The sequence below is a fragment of the Ciconia boyciana genome, chromosome 3, assembly GCF_034638445.1.
Source record: "Ciconia boyciana chromosome 3, ASM3463844v1, whole genome shotgun sequence".
Classification (NCBI taxonomy): domain Eukaryota; kingdom Metazoa; phylum Chordata; class Aves; order Ciconiiformes; family Ciconiidae; genus Ciconia; species Ciconia boyciana.
In genome coordinates, this window is record NC_132936.1 from 2,253,845 (window position 1) to 2,277,127 (window position 23,283).

The 23,283-nt window shown below is 43.0% G+C and overlaps 1 protein-coding gene across 1 annotated transcript in view; it reads right to left on the minus strand.

The window, feature by feature from the left end:
• Positions 1–23,283, minus strand: part of ELP3 (elongator acetyltransferase complex subunit 3) — a 93,171-nt gene that overhangs the window by 69,689 nt on the left and 199 nt on the right. Inside the window, exons 2-7 of the mRNA XM_072858219.1 lie at positions 21,782–21,881; positions 20,718–20,856; positions 19,121–19,191; positions 16,695–16,758; positions 14,754–14,822; positions 12,743–12,897 (exon numbers count right to left, since the gene is read on the minus strand). Of these exons, the coding sequence (XP_072714320.1) occupies positions 12,743–12,897; positions 14,754–14,822; positions 16,695–16,758; positions 19,121–19,191; positions 20,718–20,856; positions 21,782–21,881 (598 nt within the window). The remainder of the gene's footprint in view (positions 1–12,742; positions 12,898–14,753; positions 14,823–16,694; positions 16,759–19,120; positions 19,192–20,717; positions 20,857–21,781; positions 21,882–23,283) is intronic.

Here is a 23,283-nt window from a genome sequence, read left to right on the forward strand (position 1 = left end):
TGCTGTAGGAGATAATCAACGTTTATCCTTTTTTTGTCTTCTCCATGCCACTCAGGATTTCATAGATCTCCATCATATCGCTCTCAAGTATTTTTCCCCAGTTCCACAGTACCATTTTCCTTCTCCCCTCCCTTATTTTTAAAAAGGAAGAATTGAACATAGGTTCAAGCTGTGAAGGCATTGCTGAAGCATGCAGGAGCATAACAATATTTCCCAGTTTGCTCTCTATTCCCTTCATTATAATTCCTCACACTGAGTTTGTCTTTTAACTAATACCGAGCATCAAGCCTGTGTTTCTCACAGTTATCTACTATAAATTTAAAATCTTGTTCCTGCGTGGCATTAGCCAACTTGGAGCTCATTGTACTCTAGTAAAATAAGGAAAAAATCTTTTTCTTATACACATCGCTCTATATCTACATTAATTTTCACCTGCCCCTTCACCACCCACCCAGCATGGTCAAGGCCACCTATTCCAGCACAGATTCCTCTGGGACACCACTGATAACCTTCCTCTGTTGTGTACATTGAGCATTTATTTCCTTTCCCAATATCTTTCAATTATTTATGCATGCGAGGCCTTCACTCTTATTCCCACAATCTTTAAATAGGTTTTGGTGAGGGACCTCATTTTTGGAAATCCAGGTAAAGTTACACATATTTGTCAAATGCTTCAAAGACAACAACTATAACCTAGAAGTTTCATTGAAATATGCCCATTTCAAGTAGCCAGAGGAAAAGAGTTCATCTGCCAGCAGATGAAAACGTGTACTATGGAAACAAGAACCTCTCTATACTCATTCTACATAAAGAGGGAGCTGGCTTGGTTTTTTAGCAGCTAAAGAAAACAAAAACTGTTATCCTAAAAAAGACAATTGAGGTCCAACACCTCAGCAAAACACCTTTCCAAGATGTCTGAAAGAAGAAAATACATAAAGTGCTTGTAAAATGTCCACTTCCTAAGCCCATATTCAATCTATTAGATGAGGAGTATACACACTTGCCTTCCCCACGAGCCAGACACTTTACATTTCAGACTAATATATGAATGCCAGTAAAAAAAACAACCATCCATCTTATATGTGGAAGATGCAGCTAGTCCAACACACCATGCTGATCATTCCAGCTTGGGTTTTCAGCAGCCATGACAAGCAGATCAATGAGCCACACGTGGATGAAATGATAGGTTGGTTGCCCGTGCGCTCAACCAGTCATTCCAAAACTCCCGTCCTTGCTCCCAGGACGCTTGTACAGACTTTTCATCTCCTCTGATTACCACTAATAGCATTTGAAAATGACAACTAAAGAAAAGAAGCCATGAATGTCATCCTGAAAGTCTTGATAAAACTGCAAAAAGGAAGAAGTGGTTCAGATGACCAGAAGCCTGAAGGCGCTATAAAGCTCAGGGCTCACTACAAAAGGGGACAAGATCTCCTCTGCCAAACAGCAGCTCCTCTCCTATTTAAGAAACTAAAATAGTTTACAAGTAATTACATGCCCTCCCAGGCTACCCAAACCACCAAAATCACTTGTGAAGTGAGAAAAAAGCCCACGCATGAGCGTTATCAACCCCAAACAGTATTATTTTCAAAACCATTTGTCAGTTTATGATGCAGAAGAAAAGCTTGGAAAAAAATATGCTCAACACAATGAGAGAAAATTGGAGACACTTTAAGCTATGAAGTTTTAGAAAGAATCAAATGCATTTCTCAGTAACAGTTTGGGAATTTCTGTCCAGTAATCCAGGATAAACACTAAATACAGAGTCCCACTCTCTACTTTAAGCATCAGTTCCGTGCAGCGCAGTGGCTTTAACCCACACAGTATTTCAAGGGGAGAACAGCAGAAGGCTGTAGGCTGCGTTTGGTTAATATTTCATTTTGGTCAATTCTGCCTTCCTGGTATCTTCACCAAGCAATATAAAATCTAAAAAGAAGTAGCTCTTACTCCCATTTCAGCTGTCCCTTATGTGGATTCCAGTACAATTTTATTTGACCTCTAGTTAAATTCCACCTCTACCAGGCAATCGATATCAGCTGTTCCCACAGGACAGGTTTTACTCTACGTCCCTTTCTCTTTTTATCCAAGTGTACAGAAGCAGATAACGCATCCCATGAACAACAAACCGTGTCACCACAGTGACAGCGAAGTGCAAGCAGCTCGTCAGCCTGCTACATACAGTGAGACAGAGACTGTTATAAAACTTGCAAGAGGAGATGCCCAAGATTTGCCCTTCATTTCTCACATCTTTGCTGTGCAATTTAGTTCAGGGAAACTTGAGAGAGCAACAATTTAAATGTCTGTTGCCAAATCAATATGATCAACGATTAGGTCATAATTATATAGACAGTTTACCACAGAATAGTCAATATATAGTTATAGACACAGGCTAAAAAGGGATTTGGGAGAAAAAAAATCCTTATATCTAAAATTATGAAAGAAACAACACGACAGTCTCTTTTATTAAATCTAAACTGAAGTTGAAGGTTTTCTTGCTACAGTTGATGAGACAGACAGCACTAGGTGAGACTTACATGTATTAGAAAAAAATCTAGTTCCAATTTCAGTTCTGATATTGACTCACTGTGGCCTAGGGAAAGTTGCATATTCTTAGTAACAACCACTTCCTAGCTGTTATTGAGGAAAATAACCACTTCTGCCGCTGCGGTGCTGCTTATAGTTCCGACAATTAAATGCCCTAAAAGCTATTGTTACATAAAGACAGTGTCCAGTAAAGACCTTGCTTCGTAGTTGCTGCATCTACCTACTAAAGAAAATTCATCTCGCCCCCATCTGACACTCCGATATAAACATTTAGCTTGAGGAAGGAAAACAGCTTGATTGCTGCTTTGAGGAAACAAAGAAATTGTATCAATAAAATTATAAACAGAGCTAATAAAAAGCAGTCATCAGCCAAAACTGCCAGCGAAAAGCTATGGTTTAGCTCATCTTGTTCTCTTGCCAAAGCAACTCCCTCACCTATAAAGCTGCAATACGATCTCTCAAAAAAAGTGCTACAAAAACATACACCCGCTTGTTTTCTCCATGCTTGTAAAACCACACGTAGGGGAAGAGGCTTGCTGCAGTAGACTACAAGAACTGACGGTGCCATTTCCCCGGCTCCATTTGCCATCCGTCATAGCTCCAACTAAGGTGCCAACAGCTACTCAATTTTTAATGGTGATTGAGCTCATTGCTTTGGAAAAGTATTTCGGCTTTTAGCTGCTACAGTAGCTTAAAGTTGCATCCTCCCTAGGCACAGATATCCCTCGCAACTCCAGTGAAGATGTGTTGGTCCCAAAGAGCAAGTTCGTGCTAAGGAGTGAAGTCAAACATTTCCTATCATGGCTACAACCCGCTGCGAATGCCACAACCTGACTTACAATGAGACAAATACACCAGAGAGGAGACAGAACAGAAGAAGAGAGCACAACAAAGGTGAGTGACCACTTGTGTTTTCCTAGAGGTGGGGAAAAGCAAAGACCTAGAAAGGAGAATGGGACCAAGAACCACGGCTGGAAGAGGAAGAAACAGGAGTATCTTGCAAAAAGCAACACTGCATCGAAAACCAGCACAAGCTCAAGGAGTCAGAAAGTTAGAGATGAAGAAGAAAACACCTCCTGCCCGAGCCTGCTTTGGAGCTGCGGGATCCAGCTCACGAATGCAAACACCTGCACTGAGCTGGGGCTCTCATCTCCCGTGGCAGTCAGCAGTGCCCGGTCAACAGAGCCCAAAGAGCGATGCAGACCCAGCTTCAGCGCCTGCTTCAGCGTGAGCTGAATCCCTCTCTGGGCTCCGCTGACTACATCTCTGCTGGCTGTAAGGGGAGATCAGGCACCCAGTTCACACAGAAACATCTGAATTGAGCTGTCTTAACCCACATCTCGCCTCAGAGCTGTTAGAGAAAAGGTGAATCTTATTTATATTGAAGGAACAAAGAGCCTTCCCACTAATTTTTTAATTTTTAGAGCAGCACACAATCTATCTCTGGAACCGAATCAGACAAAGGTCTTGCAGAACGAGGAAAAAGTAGGTAATCATATAATCCAAGGCCCAGACAGGGAGTGACCAAATTAAGGCTGCACAAACACCCCCAGCTCTGCCAGTTCCCAGCTTTTGAGTACTTGACTTCGCAAACTGATGGGCCACGAGGAGGCACAGAGTCCCAGAGCGCATTAGCTGCAACACATTGCAGAAAGACATCTCTCAAAAGCAAACAGCCTCTGCTCTGCTTAGTACAGTGTTCACAAAACAGTCACAGGAAAAACACTTCTTGACATCCTTCCGCAAAAGTACAAAAATTAAACCTGCCTTTTTTTTGGCATGCCTACTGCACCCATCTTGTTACTAGAAAATGACTTTTCTTTCAAATTAATTTAGCACTGTTGAAAGGCAGCGGATCTCAATTTACAATATCAATGAGGCAAGGGCAGCACAGCTGAGGGAACTGGAAACTGCATCTCACTATTTTACCAGCCCATTTTAATTTGGGCTGGAAAGCAATCTCTGCTGAAAGAAGGGAAAAAGGTAGCGCAGGTCCCACGTTAGCTCTCCAGGGCATGGGAGCATCAGTCTAGGATCACTTACATCCTTATGGAGCTCAAAGCAATGGCTAATGTTTGATCTTCTGCACACTTGGAAAACCAGAATACAACAGCAATTAAGGCAGTACTTCTGTAATACACAGGATGGTGTAATACTTTTTGTCAGGGAGGAAATTAACCCAGAAAGCTTATTTAGTACATGCCACACCGTCTCTGCATGACATTACCTTTGGATCACCAGCACCATTTGAGCTAGAACCGAATAATAATCAAGCCAGGTTCATATTCATACAAGTGACCAAGCCATGAATAAAGCTCCATCTCCAGTTCCCAATCCCAGCTGAGTACTCAGATCCCATCCTAGCATTAACATTTTAGTGCAGGTCACCGGAGAACTTGTTATGCTTGCCAAATTACACGCGCACAGCAGTGAAGCAGCAAAAATGAGAAAAGTATTCCCTTTGGCAGGTGTTCAGCAGTAATTTGCTGAAAATGTACAAAAAAAAGGCATTGAAATTCATTATTTAGCTTTGACAATGTCATGACCGCTAGGGCCATCATCCCTTTCACGAGCGTAGGATAAAAATACAGATCAACAGCATTTACAAATATTGCTAAATTTGGTGTAGCTCAAATTTCTGTTATGAATAAACACTACCACCTGGTAAACTTTTGACAAAGATATATTTGGTTCCAGCATCCACCTTAGAAAACCTAAAGTCGCATAATATCAGATGGGCTGTTGCACACGCCCAGAAATATGTGGGTACGGCTTCCTCATATCTACCTTCCCTAGCTGTCTATGTTCAGTCACAAACCTGAATATTTTACATGCAGGAGAAAATGCTGCAGAAATACTGAACAGGACAGATAACTGGATAGGTAATCACTTTCCATAGCTGCAGGAGGGAAAAAGATGAACAGCTACCCATAATAAGATTAGGATCTGATAAAATGACTTTCACTTATATATCTTCCAAATAACACACAGTTCAGCAGCTAAAAGTTGGGTCTTGCAGTAGAAAATAAGCAATGCATAAGTAACAGGATGCCAACAAAGGCCAGCCAGCTTTGGGGTAAATTTCCTCAAATTCTGCAAGCTGGAAAGACATTATCCATACTGAAGGCATTTAGGGGTAAACACTCAGCAACAAACAGGTTTTAATGGCAAACGTGGCCATGGAAGAGTCACATCCAAAGGTAGAAAACAAAGAAAATCCACCTGCTTCTCCAGAACGTTAGGAACTAGTCCCCAGATCTCTGGGAATAAAAGGAAATTTAGGCAGAATCTGTGTTGTAAACGATCTGGCACTAAAACAATAGCCAGTTATCTCCTGCCTGGCACAGAGGCACAGAAAAATCACTGCCCAGTCAGATGTCCTGAGGGATTTGACAAGACAAGCTCTGATGGATACAGCCACAGCAATTTGCAATGTTGCTGCCTCCTGCTATTCACTTCCTTCTCTGCCAGAAGCTGCTGCCTGCACAGGAGGAGACGCAGAACCGGGTAAGTACCCACACACCTCGGCTGCCCAAATTACTGCTAGAATAGGAGCTTAAGCCGACAATTACAGCGGTTTGTGCTGGAGCTGCTAGAGCTTCAAGAGCCTACCTGTCACAGTACCTACTCATTACAGCAGGTCAAGAGGTGAGATCTGACTATCAAATTCTGGCAATTTGTAGCGGGGCAATTTAACAGGCTGGGCTCCCCACAGCCAAAGCAGTAGCATATCTTCTTGAATCGCCATCCGTTCCAGATTACGTTAATTTGCCACAGGGTGAATTCTGGCAGCTGAAGGGTGGACGACTACATTTAGCTGCCTGTTTTGGAAGTGGCAACCTCAAGCAGAGGGTCAAAGGAGATAAAAAGAGAACAGTAACCTCTTAAATCGCCCCAGCATGAATCACTGGAGCTAGTGAGTCAAAGCTCTTGGTTGTTTTTGCTAGAGTCACAATTAGTACTCAGAAAGCACAATTAAGATACATTAGTGTAACAAGCAGCCGTATGTCAATTGAGCCATCTGAATTACAGGACAGTAACTTCTTCGCCTATACTAAATGCAAGGTAAAGCATTGTATTGGGTTTGCATGGCAAGGTTTTGGTAGCAGGGGGGATACAGGGGTGGCTTCTGTGAGAAGCTGCTAGAAGCTCCCCCTGTTTCCAACAGACCCAATGCCAGCGGACCTGCCGCTGGCCAAGGCCAAGCCCATCAGTGACGGTGGTAGTGCCTCTAGGATAACATATTTAAGAAGGGGGGGGGGGGGAAACCCCTGTGCAATTGCAGCTGGAGAGAGGAGTGAGAATATGTGAGAGGAACAACTCTGCAGACACCAAGGGCAGTGAAGAAGGAGGGGGAGGAGGTGCTCCAGGCGCCGGAGCAGAGATTCCCCTGCAGCCTGTGATGAAGACCATGGTGAGGCAGGCTGTGCCCCTGCAGCCCATGGAGGTCCACGGTGGAGCAGATACCCACTGCAGCCCGTGGAGGACCCCACGCTGGAGCAAGTGGATGCCTGAAGGAGGCTGTGACCCCGTGGGAAGCCTGCCCTGGAGCCGGCTCCTGGCAGGACCTGTGGACCCGTGGAGAGAGGAACCCACGCCGGAGCAGGTTTGCTGGCAGGACTTGTGACCCCGCGGGGGACCCACGCTGGAGCAGTCTGCTCCTGAAGGACTGCACCCCGTGGAAGGGACCCACGCTGGAGCAGTTCATGAAGAACTGCAGCCTGTGGGAAGGACTCACGTTGGAGAAGTTCGTGGAGGACTGTCTCCATGGGAGGGACCCCACGCTGGAGCAGGGGAGGAGTGTGAGGAGTCCTCCCCTTAGGAGAAAGGAGCGGCAGAGACAACATGTGATGAACTGACCGCAACCCATATTCCCCGTCCCCCTGCACCGCTGAGGGGGAGGAGGTAGAGAAATCGGGAGTGAAGTTGAGCCTGGGAAGAAGGGCAGGGTGGGGGGAAGGTGTTTTAAGATTTGGTTTTGTTTTATCCTACTCTGATTTGCTTGGTAATAAATTAAACTAATTTCCCCAAGTCAAGTCTGTTTTGCCCATGACAGTAGTTGGTGAGTGATCTCTCCCTGTCCTTATCTTGACCCACAAGCCTTTCATCATATTTTCTCTCCCCTGTCCAGCTGAGGAGGGGAGTGACAGAGCGGCTTTGGTGGGCACCTGGCGTCCAGCCAGGGTCAACCCACCGCAAACACGTTTGCTTAAATCTCTTTCCTTGAGATTCACAGTACACTAGAATTTCTCACACGCGGGACCAGCAAAATACGTACAGAAAGCCAGCTGCAACAGCACAGCCATAATATGCCCACTTGTTACCCCATGTAACTTCATTGCATATCTGTGCCCTGAAGTCAAGCAGCTGGGTTAAATCTTGGTAAAATTACAGCAGCGGCAGCAGCAAGACTAGATTTATGGGCAGAAACCTTCATCTTCTAACAAAACTCCTAAAGTCTTACTTGGGAAATTTAAAACAGACTTACTTGGAAATTAAAGAACGACCTTTTGAAAGTAGGTTTATTCCTCACTATTGACAACCAAAATAAGGAGTTGCTTAGTCATCAACCTTCACGATCACCATATTTCTTGTGGAGAAACTGCGGCTTCTAATAGAAGAATTACTGATACACGAGACCTAATGTGGGTATTTGAGACAAGAATATAACGATCTTTCCAGAAAACACATCATCTGATAACCACACAAAACACATTTTTCATGGGTTGCTCTGATCTGGCATGTTCAAGAACAGTGATTTCCAGCTGGGTATTAAAATGCATCAGGAGCTCCACATATCAAACCAGCTGCTGCTGAAACTGCCAGTGCTTGGGGTTTTTTTTTCTTCCTCGGATGGACTAAGAGGTTTTAAACTGGACACACAATAATCCAGCCCTAAGTAGTGGTTATTTAAAACCTGTGCCTTCTCTTTCAGCGTAGCTGGATCTATCTGCTTACCGCTTGCCAAAAGCTCAATACGGCTTTTGGGATACCTAAAGGAAATTTCCTTGTGCATAATGAAAACATTTGTGGCAGCGGGAAGCATTGCTGCCTGCTCACCGGCCCAGCGGAAGACACAGCTAATGGTGGAAACACAAAAGGACACTTGGCAAAAGCAATTGATGACAAGCCTAAGAAAAAGGCCGTCTCACGGTGTCGTCCGGTATTAGGAGCTGCACTTTCTCCACGAGGAATCAAACGCACCCGTCAGTACTCACTTCTGCAAGTTCTGGGCTTCAACGCATAATGCAAGTGGAAAATGAGCCTTTTAAGAGACTACTGACTGATGAGTGGATGTAAACTCGAACCAGTCTTGGATTACAGACCTATTATGGAAATAGTTATTATGTCTGCTGTGCACCTGAATATTGTCACATAAATATCAGGTACACAAGATGCTTGAATTGCAGAACATGAAGTTCCAGCAGTTTTCTCGCCTTCTTATTTTGCCGTTAACAACGTGATTTACAACCAGATTGAACATCAGACAACACATGATGCTGTTCAAATAAAATTTAAAAAAATAATTTCTGTGCATTTTTAAATACATTAAGAGAAGCCAGGCTTGATGTTGCAGTCCAAGGAGCTGCACAGGCACGTAGCCTAGGGGGACCTTTCTGACACCCACCTTTCTCAACACAGGCAAGTTCTCCTTTGGCCTCATTCACTAAGTAAAAGTCAGATCCTGGCTCAGAGAAGAGGTGCTCAGCCCTTGGAGTTAAGTGGTGAGTCACAGTGGCAGTTAAATATGCCCAGCACCTCTAATGACTCATGGGTGAGGTGAGAGGAGCAAAATGATGGGGAGCAGCAATTCTCATTTGCATGTGTATTTCACACCTTCTTGGTTCACTGTCCTCACGAAAGAGCAAAGGCAGCCGCAATCAGCGATCAAGTCAACACTTCAGCTCGATGGGAACGACTCCCAGAGGAAGATTTATTTCTCTGGTGTACAAAAAGGAAAATCTGTCTTATAGTGATTCTTTAGCAGTAGTTACAAATCTCCTCCTAAAGAAGGGAAGCTTATCGCCAAGTCCACAACCTTGCTTGATAGGCATCCAAAAGTGCACTGAAGTCTCCCTAAGTGGTGTTCTCAGCAGATAAAAATTAAAACTTCTCAGTCTTGTTGCACACTCTCTACAAAACAAAGATCCCCTCTGGCTCTGCAATTCTTTACTCATTCCTTGGCCAACTTATTTCTCAAGCATACCAAAACACCTCAGGCAAAGACTTCTGTGTGAAGAGTCTAAAAAGTGCTTATTACCTCAATAGGGAGGTGCTACAGAAATATCAAACACCAGCAACACTTTCTTATGGAATTAATTTCCTTCCTCCACTTGCAACAGAGTTGCTACGAAAGCCTAGCAGTTTCTCTGTTTATATTTTTTTTAAATCACACTTTTGGTTGGCAAGTTCACGTATGTGAATACGGTCACTTCTACGCTCATGTTCTTTTCATGCATCCATAAAAACCAAAATCTTAACTTGCTTCAGGTCCACTCATGCAAAAAGGATCTCCTGCCGCTTTATGAACAGAGGTATAAAGGGAGTTCTTCACACCCTCCAAGTTAGCTGCCCAGTTTACCTGGAAACAGTTTAAAGCAGCAACCTAGCTTAGATGCTCTCAGCCATCCCATGAAGATCCTGCTCTCTCCACTGACTACAAAGCCACAGTTTCAGACTGATTTATCTGGCAGCTGCTGGCTAGAGCAGTGCCCCACTTCCCCGAGACAGATCACTCCCAGTCCCACATAATTTCTGTCATTATAGGCGCTGCTGGGTTTGCAGCTTTGTGATTTACCACAGGGCCGGATTCACCATAAGACTCTGAATCTCTAAGAAAGCCAGAAGCCAACTCAGAACACCAGCTGGAGACCAAGGGCCAACACAGTTTGAGGGCTTATTTCTTTAGTCAGACTTGCAGTGCTGGTTCCTGGTGAGGAACAGTATGTCTCTCCATGGCAGGCTATGGTCATGCTGTACTGGTTGAAACTGCACAGTCACATCCTTTTTATCAGATTAACTGGGACCAGAAGCTGCAGTGGGCTGATCAAGACAAAGTATTATATGAGGAAAATTCCAAATTACATCAAGAGGAGGATGCCAGATTGATGAGCCCTTCAGTGCTGCCCAATTCAGACCGTATAGGTCAGCATATCACTAACACTGGAAAAACAGCATTGGATGTAGAAGCAGAGCTCAAGTTTAGGACAAAATAAAGAAATTACTGGACTAAAGGGGAAAAAACGTGTTCACAGTTAGGTGGACTGAAGCCTGTATAGATAGATGCTGCACTGGTTTAATCAAAGGTCATGCTCAGAAAGACTTTTTAAGAATCCTAGCTGAAGGTCTTTTTCCCCATTGGGGAATCACTGTACAAAATCTAAAATTAACTAATGATTTGCACAAGGAGGAAAAATTTCAAGGCTACCATAATTGTATTCAAAGTAAGGGGTGAGGGAGACCAGATCTCCACTTACTGCCTAACACAGTGGCCACAATATAAAACAAGTAAAATATTGTCAGTATTCCCCATGTAGTATTGCCTCTGTTGATGGAAGTATTGAGGGAGAAGGGCTGAATCCTCATATACAAAGAGAAATAAATTCAACCTTGACTGTTTATTCCAAGTGTCATTGACCATCTCAAAACAGTACTGCAGTGACACAGTACAACTAAACACAAGAAGCACAAAATGTAAAAGGTCTGATTCATCTTGAACCCAATTTTCTCGCCTCTAGAATATTTAGGAAGTGCAACTTGAGTAACTCCCACATACCTCCATTTACTAAGCATTTAACATGAATTTTATGTTAAAAATATAAACCTTTATTTATCTGCTGGGAAAAAACCCACAAATTGTTAGTGCAGGTTTTCTCACAGCGCTCGATCTGCGTGCTTGCAAGGCAGTACACTGACTTCAGAGTCACTTCATTTTTGCATGCACTTCAAATTACTTGGTCACACGGTCTGTGTCATAAATAGTTTCCTCAATAATCTGCAGAGCAAAGGACAGGCTACTCCAAAAGCAATTTTGGGTCCAGTAAAATTAGCTAGACACCTCCAGCAGAAAAAATATGGAATAACCACATCCTGAACCACCTGATGTATGTATAAGCACAGCACTAATTTGAATAGACAACCTGCAAACTCCACCCTTCTTCCATAATGAGCTGTGTCCTTCTGTGCTCACAACCAGGGCACTAGAGCAAAAGAAAAGCAATTCTTTTCCTAACTTGTTTGTGATTTTATCTTGATAAAATCCACTTGGAAAGAGCAGCACAGCACTTTTTGTCTGGTGTTTGAATTACAAGAAAAAAAAAACAAAGAAAACCAGCAGAAGTGTTTGCTGCCCTCCAGAGGAAAACCAAACGAAATTACAGCTTTAAAATACCAAGGTAGACATGAAGCTAGACAAGGGCTAGTCCTACTCAGTTTTAAAACCGCTTTCTTTAGTAGATGACAATGATATCAAGGAAAATCCACCACACTGAACAACGACCAGGTAGCAAACTAGAGCTGTCAGTAGGGATGCTCACCTAGTTTCAACAGCTCCAAAACGTCAAATTTTTCTCATTTTTCTTCTCAGTTTTATACTGCAAAATGCACTGGAAAGTTATGTATTTAATGACCCAAAGCACACACAAATAAATCAGCCTCTGATTTTCTGTTCATCGACTGTAAAACGAGAAGAGCCGCATCTCCCTGTCACACCGAAATACTGCAAGGGTAACTGCGTTTGAGACTGCAAGGGGCTCGGAGCTCCTGAGCACTGACGCTCTTGGGGGTGAGTCATCCCTTACAGGAGCTGACGTCTGGCCTCCCTCCAAGCCAGGATCAGTTCCCCTTCCCAGCTAAAGGAAATAAATCCCATGGCAATGTGATTCGTCACAACTCCAAATCAAGGTGATGAGGCATAAAAGGTAGGAGTCCAGATGGAATGCCAAGAAATTAGAAGCAGCTTAGCATTTCCTACATGAGAAAATAGATAAACCATGGCCCTATCTTCTGCTGGTGCTATGCAGTACACAGAGCAATGCTGCAAGTTGAGCTATAAATATTCTGTGCCTAAACACGTATTTGGATAAACACTGCCTTTCAAAAAAAAAAGGCCTTAATTTTTGTCTTCAGTGTTTTCTGTTCTTACATCAGTTAAAGAACACTTTTAAATAATTACATTAAAGAAAACCAAGATGTTTACCTGACGGCCTCTGCTACATTATTGGAAGTGTGACCTGATAAGGCATCGTGAAGGTTTCTGATGAAGTAATCTCTGTACTCTTCAGGCAGGGCCATGAATGTTCCACCCATCACAATGAACTCTACCTTATCCACGCTGTGGCCCAACTGCTTCAGCTGTAAAGTTAAAAGTACCAGGGAAAAATTACTGATCAGGGACTTATCTAAAAGACTTCTTTGAAAGCCCTGACATTCATACACTGCATTTCCTTCTTTAGCTGTTATATCTTTTATGAATGACAAAACTTCCTGAAAAAAACTCAAAAATTATTTTTCTACTGCAAGAACACAGTGCAGATATTGAGCCCAGCATAACAGGTTTCCTTGACACAGCAGAATTATTTGAGCCTAGCATCTTGCTGATGGGAGTTACGCTGGTTCCAGTTTGAAGCTAGCTTAGATATGGCCAGTAGGAAAAGTTTCCTCACATCTGCTTCAATCCACGTAGAACTAACTTTCCTTAAAAACTTGTGGGAGAAAAGGACTACGCTGAATCCTGGAATAGAGAATTTTCCAATGGATTTGGAGATAAACAGGAAACCCATCAAAGCAGAACAGGATTGAGAAACCCTTCAGATCTTCTAATTCTCCAGCGGAGACCCCAAAAAATCATTTTGGTAGGAAAGCCATTATCTCAGTACTAAATTTTCCATGTAAGTAATTATCAAGAACTAGCAACTGCCACAAAAGTTCAGTACAATTTTGTTGTAATATGGTCTCCTATCAGTAATCAGGTATTGTTCAGAACAGATGACATCTTATAAGAGGTTCAAAACTTGTCATTCATCTAATGGAAATGACTTAGACAATTAAAAGGTCTAAAAATAATTCTTCCATGGGGTTCAAGTCAGGCTAACATAGAATTATAGAATCATGAAATGTTGAGGTTGGAAGGAACCTCTGGAGATCTCCTAGTCCAATCTCACTTCTCAAAGCAGCATCAGCTACCGCAGTTTGTTCGGCACTGTGTCCAGACAGGCTTTGAGTATCTCACAGGATGGAGACTGCACAACCTCTCTGGGCAACCTGGTCCAGTGCTTGGTCACCCTTACAATTAAAAACTGTTTCCTGATGTTCAAATGGAACTTCTCATGTTTCAATTTGTGCCTGTTGTGTCCTGTGCCGTTCTGTCACTGGGCACCACTGAGAAGAGCCTGGCTCCATCTCTTAGTGTCTCCTACCAGTTATTTATACACATTGGTAAGATTCTCCCAAGCCTTCTCTTCCCTGGCCTAAATAGTCTTGGCTCTCTCAGCATCTCCTCAGATGCTCCAGTCCCTTCATCATCTTGGTGGCCCTTTGCTAGACTTGCTCCAGTATGATCATGCCTGTCTTCTTCTGGGGAGCACAGAATTGGACACAGCTCTACAGATGGGTGCTCAACCACTGCTGAGGCCAGAGGAAGGATCCCCTCCCTTGACCTGCTGGCAACACTCGTCCTAATGCAGCCGAGGAAGCTGCTGGCCTTCTTTGCCTCAAGGCCACAATGCTGCTCATGTGGTCAACTTGGTGTCCACCAAGGACCCCCAGGTCTTTTTCTGCCAAGCTGCTTTCCAGCTGGTCAACCCCCAGCATGTACTAGTGCCTGGGGTTGTTCCTCCCCAGAGGCAGGACTTGGCATTTCCCTTTGTTGAACTTCAAGAGGTTCCTGCCAGCCCATTTCTCCAGCCTTGTCCAGGTCTCTCTGAATGGCAGCACAATCCTCTGGTCTATCATCCACTCCTCCCAATTCTGTATCATCTACAAACTCGCTGACAGTGTGCTCTGTCCCAACACCCAGGTCATTAACAGAGAAGTTAAACACTATTGGCCCCCAATATTGACAGCTGGGTTGTATCACTAGAGACTGGCCTCTGGCCAGACTTAGTGCTGCTGACCACAACCCTTTCAGCCCAGCAGTTCAGGCAATTAAAAGCATTATCATTATTTTCATCACAATCACAACGCATTCCCCTTTCACTGTAAAAATGTACCTGTTCCACTCTGTGTCTTGTCTGGAGATAGGGGTCATATCTAGCCCGAATGGCCCTCATGGACGTTGGCTAAAAGAAACAAGGAGATCGATTTTGCAAACTTTAAAAAAAAAACCCAAAACACAGTGAAAAAGAACAAAAGACAACTTTTAGCACTGAAATGCTAAAGTCTTCTAATCCTAATGGACCCTATAGTCTTCAGACTCACAACCAGAGAATCCGTCCAATTGTAAATTGGAATTTGGCTCCTTAACACTTTTTTTTATCCTTGGATAGTAATATGACACAGAATGACACAATTTTTCAAATTTTTAGTGCACTATGGCAGGATGGATAAAGACTATCTGTAGAGAGTCTGAAAAAATATTGCAAAAAAATCACAAACAAAATGTTTTTCAAAATACGAGTTTTTCCATCCTGTTCGTTTCAGTTTTTCTTCACTTGCACAACAGTTATCCAAGGAGTATCCTGTAGGACTCAGTCTCAACTTCAAATATTCTTTCATCTAAACATATTCTTTCAACTGGAATCCCTAATAACTTACTTCTTATATTACTAGCTGATGTAAGCCTATTAATAACACTCTAAGATAAGGTTTTCAAGTATCTTGTGTATCCTGGATTTGTTTGGTATTTCATATCTGTTATAATAAAAGCTCTAAAGGATGAGGACTCTTTAAATCATGCATAACTCCCACATGCTGTTAGTATTAAACAAACGAACACAGCATATCCAAAACAACGTGAATTATAAAGTAATATAAATATGCACAGGATTTTCCTACTTTGCACTAATGGGACAAGTTTCAAGCCACTGATAAAAGACTAACAGACAAAATCCATACTAGAGGACACTGCATCACTGTTTACCAAATTAGTCCAGTTTGTATTTTACCTCATTTTACTACTTTGTATCTGTACAATAGCAATGAGTCGTTTTGTGAAAACCAGTCACAATAATTTAGTCACAACAAGATCTTTTGCTATTGAACTTCTGGCATACAACAGGAAAGTGCTATTTTGCTATTTAGCGAGATATCACTGCAGATACAGACGTATAAGGGCATAGATGTAATTTCAGAGGCACCAACAGCTAAATAATGGGCTTTTTTCCAGAGCTTGACCTTTATTAATCCACAGGGTCCTGTAGGTTGGACAGGACTGAAAGCAGGTCCAGTTAGGGCAGGATGCTCACGGCTGTGTCCAGTCAGTGACTATCTTTAAGAATGGAGTTCCCAAAACCTCTCTAGATCCCTACCCAAGTATTTGACAACTGTCATGTTAAAACATTCTTTTCTTATATTAAGGCACAATTTTCCACACTCCAACTCATGTTTGTTGCTTCTCATCCTTCCGCGGGGCAGCTCTGAGGAGGAGTCTGGTTCTGCCTTTTCTGTACCGTTCCCTTAAACCCATACTGAGCCACAAGTTAAACTGTATGTTTCTGCGGGACTGTTCCATTAGGAAAATCTTGACGCAGATTGATAACTGCTGTAGGAATCACAGCTAGCGTTCATTTCAACAAACCGCGTGCAGCAGCGTCCCATGGGAAACAGCAATGTCACCTTCAACTGCTCTTACTCACTCATCGCTTTCCACAGCTGGAGATTCAGATTAACAGCTGTTCCCACACCAGCAAGTCACGGGATACAGCCACGACGCTGCACTTGCCCTGCTCAGAATCACAGGCTGCTCGCTCCTGCTCTACAGCTTATTACATGTGTAACAGTATAAAGAGCAGCAAGGTGAGGAGAAAGAAACAACTGCTACAATACTTGAGAAGAATTTCCAGGCTTGTAGTTGAGCTGCTTTAGCTCTTGAAGTTTATGAAGTTTGCTTTTGTTTTTTTATTCTTGCAACATGGGTGAATATGTAGAAATAAAGAGCAGCCTAACCTAAGTTCATAGAGAGTGTAGGCAATGCATTACGGCAGACCAAATACCTCATATCCAGTGTAAGACTGTGTTGAATATTCAAAATCAGAATCAGGTCCACCTGGGCAGTATCTGCAAATATTAAAAGACAGAAAACAGGCATCAAACTCATACAATTGTAAAGACTTAATCTGTCTGAGGTATGGGTACACACAGGGCGCAGGCTGAGCAGACACTGCTCTAACTACACCATCCCTCATCAGAAACGCAGGGGAACACAAATTCGAGACAGCCTGACCACAGCAACATGCCAACCTCTCTCCTGGCATTCGGGAGCTCTCCTCTAGGCAAAACCAAATCCACAAAAGGAAGGCCTTATTATCTCAAGCACTACGGCACCTTAATGCTGCAATACAGCTTCTAGACTAAAGCTGGCTCACGATTGGTCAGCTGAGAGCACAGGATGAATGAATGAATCCCTGTGTTTCTGCATCACCCAATGTAAATATAGGTACAGACCCAAACGCACGTGCTGAAGACAGAAGTTCTGTGATATCCAGTCACACTGAGAGGAACTGAGCCTATGTACATTTACAAATGCTAAGTATACAGTGCAAAACAGTTGTTTCATTTAATTTTCATGAGAATGGGATGTCAAAAAAAAGAGTTCAGACCTGTCAAATGACTACATCCACATAAAACAACTTGACAAGACTTACTAGAAGGAAAATGTACTGTGAACATATTTCTGGAACATGGCATTATTTTAGGGAGCTGCCATACAATTTTGGAGTAACAGTTACACGCAGATTATTATATTTTAAAAAGTAATTTTACAATCATAAACAATTCAAATATTTTCCACCATTCTATCAAAAACATAGTCTCATTTGATGTAAAATATGATTTTTGTTTGGCATGGAAAGACATAAGATAGACGCATCATCCTGTTACACAATCTGCATTTCTTTTCCAGAAATGTACAGAATTTAAATATCTTGATGGTGAGAAAGCTCATTTACATTTGTTTTCCGAACTTAGGAACATGCTATTTAATGAATACAGCATTCTAAGACTACTTCAAGAGAATACAGTCCATCTACCCTGGATAACTGTATGGCAGTTTGGTATTAAACTACAGTTCCTGCATCTAGAGGCTTGTTTGAAACTCTTATTCTGTGACACAGCAAGACAGACTTGCGGCTACCATAGCATGACTGCTAGCCAGGAGAGGAACAGTACACGGCAGATAGTAATTGAAAGGAATATAAGTTTATTCTGAAGGGTCCTTAGCTTTCTTTTGAGGGCTGTGGGATTAATGATCAATCTACAGTCATTCTGTGCTCAAAGATGACCTGAGACAGGAGGGTTGACAGCCCCTTCACCGTTAGCTGCAGGCGCTGAGCACCTCCAACCGACAAGGTAACAGAGCGGTCAGCGTATTGTTACTTACAGGGAGCAGATCTCAAATGCACAGGCTAAGATAATGCCATCTCTATCAAATCAGACACATTCGGTGCACAGTATAATTGATTAGTTTCCTCACCGCCTGCCCTGCAAACTCAACCCAAGTCATCTGTCACCATTATAAAATTAATTACCAAATTACCATGGCCAAATTAATTTGCTGGCAAAAGTTGCGCAATCCAATTGAAGACATTTCATATAAGTAATTACCTGGAACATCTCAAACAGAATAGCTGCTCATGCAAAAACAAGAATGGAGCCAGCTCACTCCGTGTTAGGCAGCTGCTAGTGAAATACACTGATGTTTTGGGAGTGACAAGGAGGGAAAGAGAAGCAACATTTTGAAATAGATGAACCGATACGGTTAGAAAAAAACTAGATGAGATTTCAGGTCCACAGACTCTTAAGACAAACAGAGGTAATATAGTTCAAGGTAAACCCAGCTTGCGTTTCTCAATTCGAATAAAACTCAGAAGCTATTCCCCTAACTCCACAAGCTCTTGGCAGCCGGAGGCCTTCCATCTGTGCTCTCGTTTCATTCCAGCGTCAGGCAGAGCCAGACTGTTGCACCGAGCAAGTCTTTGCAGACAACACCTGCAGCTCCTCAGGTGGGTCTCAGTTCAGCAGTTTTCAAACTTTTCAGATGATTGAACCCTCTTTCTTTCCTGTAATAGCCTTCTCCAATCTGCTTACGTACCCACTCATATGCACAACACACCTGCGCACCCTGCCACAGTCACACAACTTACATTTGATCATTAATATATTCTCCTGGTTACTATATTCTTGAAAGTCTCTATCTACTAAGGTAAGTAGGGTTTGGCCCATGAAAGAAAAAAAGTTTCCTCCTTGAAGAAAAACAGAAAACAAGTAGACTTCTTAGTGTTATGTGCAGGTATCAGCAATCTGCAACTTTGCACTTGTGCAGAAAGGAAGCCTGTCCCCAATACAATGCTACTGCAATACCAGATTTACACAGAAATACTGGAAAACAGTCCTCTTAGGTCATCTAAACTGTCATACTTACACACATATGTTGCCTGTAAAGTTAATGTGCGGACACCTGTGTGGTTTACACATCACAGCCACGACAGCAATCTGTAAAAAGCAGAGTTACAGAGGAGAGAAATTATAGTAATTGCTTCTGAAGTTACTAAAATAAAGTGCATCTTGGAAGGCTATGTATAAATGTGCATCTGCGAGAGACTATTTAAAGATGTTTTCCGCTTAGTCTGCCACCTAGAATATCTGTGCATTAACTCTCAAAGGAGATAACACTGGATAAACAGATAAGGACGCTGGCCCAGGTTGCCCAGAGAGGTGGTAGATGCCTCATCTCTGGAAACGTTCAAGGTCAGGTTGGACGGGGCTCTGAGCAACCTGCTCGAGTTGAAGATGTCCCTGCTCATGGCAGGGGGTTGGACTGGATGATCTTTAAAGGTCCCTTCCAGCCCAAACCATTCTGTGCTTCTATGATTCTATGACAACAAATATATGAAGAAATAGGAACCCTATTATTTAATATTTTCTCAATTCAGAATAAACTGGCAGAATTGTGAATATTCAGAATAAAGACCAGCTGTCTTATACCAAATCTGATTAACCACCTTGCTGAAAAGATGCAGACTGACATTCAGGTATTCACTAGGACCATCTAACATGCATCTAAAACAGTGCAAGGGTGAGAGCTTCCCACCAAGCACACCAAACACCACCTGGAAGATGAAAATGGGGAAGAGATGAAGAGAAACAAAAAGATATAAACCAAAGATAATAAAAGTAGCTTCCTCCTTCCACCTAACTGAGCGAAGCCTTTTTTTCCCAGGCTGATCTCAGCCAGCTTTTCACATGTGAAATGCAAGCATAATGTAAGATGCTATCTTCTTTTTTAAAAAGGACCAGAGGGAAGAAGAGACAGAACACTAAGATTTTCCAGTGTCCACTAATTTGGGGCACCCAACTTGGAATGCCTCATTTCCAGTTTTCAGAAATCCTGGTTGGAGTCAGAGTTTAATGAAATATTCTATAGCCAGAAAGAAGAAATTAAAGAAATTAAGGGTTTTTTTGGGGGTGGGGTTTTTTTGTGGTTTTGTTTGGGTGGGGTTTGTTTGGTTTTTTTTAAGTTACAAAAAGGGAACAGTTCCTGGGATTTTGGTTTCTGGCTTGGGGGTTTTTTTTGTTAACTTGAATTTAGGCATGCTATACATACAGTAGGGCAGCTTAAAAACACACAGCTGAATGTTAGCTATACCTGTATTCCTGCTTTAAGCCTGAACTACCTTTCAAAGAAACAGGTTAAATACTAACATTTTACTTTTATTCACCAAGAGGGTCTGCAGATTAAGCCGCCCTGTTTCTACAGCAACTAAAAAGCAAGACCTGCTGCTCTGAAACAAAATCTCCAGACCTCCTCTTTCTCTTCTCCCAAGTGCTTTGAAAGCAATAGAGCCCTGCGGGCACAACATCACAGAAAAGGCAACCTGGAAGCTGGCAATGCAGCCAGTGCATCTTCATTAAAGCTTCTGGACAGACAATATCCAGGTCTTTGAAAACAATTAAATACAATTTATCGCTGAGAGCTGGGGAGGATGGTGGTGGATGGAGAGAATGATGTACATGCTTACGCCACTAGCAGTTCTTATAGGCTTGGCCTTCAGCTTTGGTACCAGCACCTTGCGGTACTGTGGTGGAACAGCAGCGATGATGTCAACCAAACGTGGCTGCGCTGAAAGTCCATACTTTGCCGACGTCTTGGTTTTCAGCCTGAAAGCAGAAATACCTCGAATTAACAACTCCATTCTGATTTGCATACCCATATTCCACAGCAGTGCTGTGGAATTACTGTGCATTACTGTTCAGTTACACGGAGATCTAGGGAGGTTCTCCCAATTTGCCTTTCCAAGTAACTTATTTAAAAAGCATACAGTAATTCCTAATTCCTTGCAACAGCTGCATTGCGTATTAAGATACTGAAAATAAACTCCAAATAAAGTCGATATGCGACAATTGCCAATGTTCTGAGTTTCTGCATATTTCACTTCCGAGTATCATTTTATCAAAACATTGTGAAGCCCACAGACTCCGGCTTACCCGTTTTTAGCGATTTAATTATTTTCATAAGACTTCCATGCGATTAACCCCTATGTACACAGACTCTAGTTGGCTTAACTTCTAAGACATTCATGTCAGTTATTTCCAGCATCAGCAAAAAGTTGGCAGTTATATCATGTAAGTGAAATAGAAAGAGTGGGAGAAATTCAGGGTTTATTATTCCACATATGCCAAGAAGGAAGAACTTTCTGTAAACAACACCTTCGTTTATAAGACGTTGCTAAGAAAATGATTTAAATTTTATACCTAAATTAATCTCTCCTTTCCCTGACGGAACTGACTTTGGGACTACTGAAGGATGAACACAGGTGGAAATGCAAAAAGGCAACGACAAGTTTCTTAAAGGTTTTTCACCAATACAACCCATTTTGTACTCTGAGCGTTGCCAATGAAGTAGCAGATCATCACAGAATTCACAAATCTTGGTGGTATTTTTTTTAATCCGATAACAGTAAGAGAAATTACAGTAGCCTGTGAAAATAAAACATTTTAAAATAAAGCCTGAACATAAGAGACTGTACAGGACACGTTCATCAGTGGTGGACCAGCTCTTCAGTGTCATTCCAGAGTGACTTACTTGTTCAGATTCACATCTTTTCCCTGCTCGTGAGCCTCAATTAATTGTTTTATGATGTCAGCTATCGTCATCACCATCAGCTCTGCATGGCTGAGGTCTCCTGAAACGAGAACAAAACAGCAAACCATGTGTATAGCCAATGCTTTCTAACTGCTTGTGGCAACCAAGGTGCCTCTGCTCTGTAGTTTATTTTTAATATTTCCTACAATTGGTGCCTACAGAGGGAATTTTGCCACTGCGTATCACTCTTGATTTGCAGTATTCCTTGAACAAATAACAGTCACCACCTCATATCACTGGTTTTCTTTTACTTCTAGGACAAACTCCACCTTCCTATGTCCGAGGAATCAGCACAACAGCTAGAAATAAAACATCATTGGAAGTTAAAGACAATTAGTAGACTAGTCTGATGCTACCACTACACGTGGCAAGGGACAGAACGTGTTCTGAAAAGAATGGTGGGGCAAGCCAAACACAGAGGCCAGCTCTGTGAACTCCCCTCCACCACAGAGAGGGTACGCTGCATCAGGCAGCGCTATCTGTGCTTTAAAGCTTCCCTGCTGAGCCTCACAGACACACCCCATGCAGCAACAAGGGTCTGCACTGTATACATTGCTTATATTTCTTCTATACCAGCTTTGGGAGAAGAAGGGCATTGCTATTAAGAGATCTGCCCACCCTTCCTAACAACAGCATGCATTTATTTCACCTTGTGGGGCTCCGTCTATGCCAGCAGGTGTTGGGACAGTAAAATATACACACCAAACTTGTCAGAAAACCCACCAGCAGGGACACAGTTGGGTGCACAACTGCTCCAACACATTTTTGTTCGTGCCAGCTGTTCTGAAATCCGGCAGCATTTACACCCACCCGGGAGAAGCACCGCAGCAATGCTCCCATCCGGTCTCTCTCTGCAGGCAGTTTTGTGGGACAGACCATACCACTGCTAGTCCCACGCTGGCCTGCATCATCTTTGCTGCCCCATATCTTTTCCCCTGTTTTGGTTTGGTTTTTTTTTTCCTCTTTGCCATGAGGGAAAAACCCGTCGATACCCGGGCTCCCCTACCCCCAGCACCCCATTCTGCATCTGCCAGTCAGGGCACCGGTCAGGAGCAAAGCAAACTCCTGAGCAACCACATGGATGTAAATGACTCTGCCTCCCAGTGACAGCTCCCAGTTCAACAGTAGGGAGAGAAAGGGGGTGGCTCACAGAGGGGTGCCAAGTCCCTCCAACCCTCAAGCAAGGTGGGGGCTGCCCCTTCACCCGCCCTCAAAAGAACATGGAGAGGGGAAGCGAGAAGTCTTGCCTCGTTTTCCCACTCCACACACGCGCGCAGCGTTAGGGGAGGTGGTAAAGCCCTGCCACCCCACAGCTCCCACCCCCACAGGGCCGGGGGAAGCATGAGGAGCCCCGCCCACAGACCCCCCGCCATGCTCAAACACAGGGTAAAGTGTTGCTCCTCAGTCCCCCCCCTTACACACACACACGGCGGGGGAAGGCG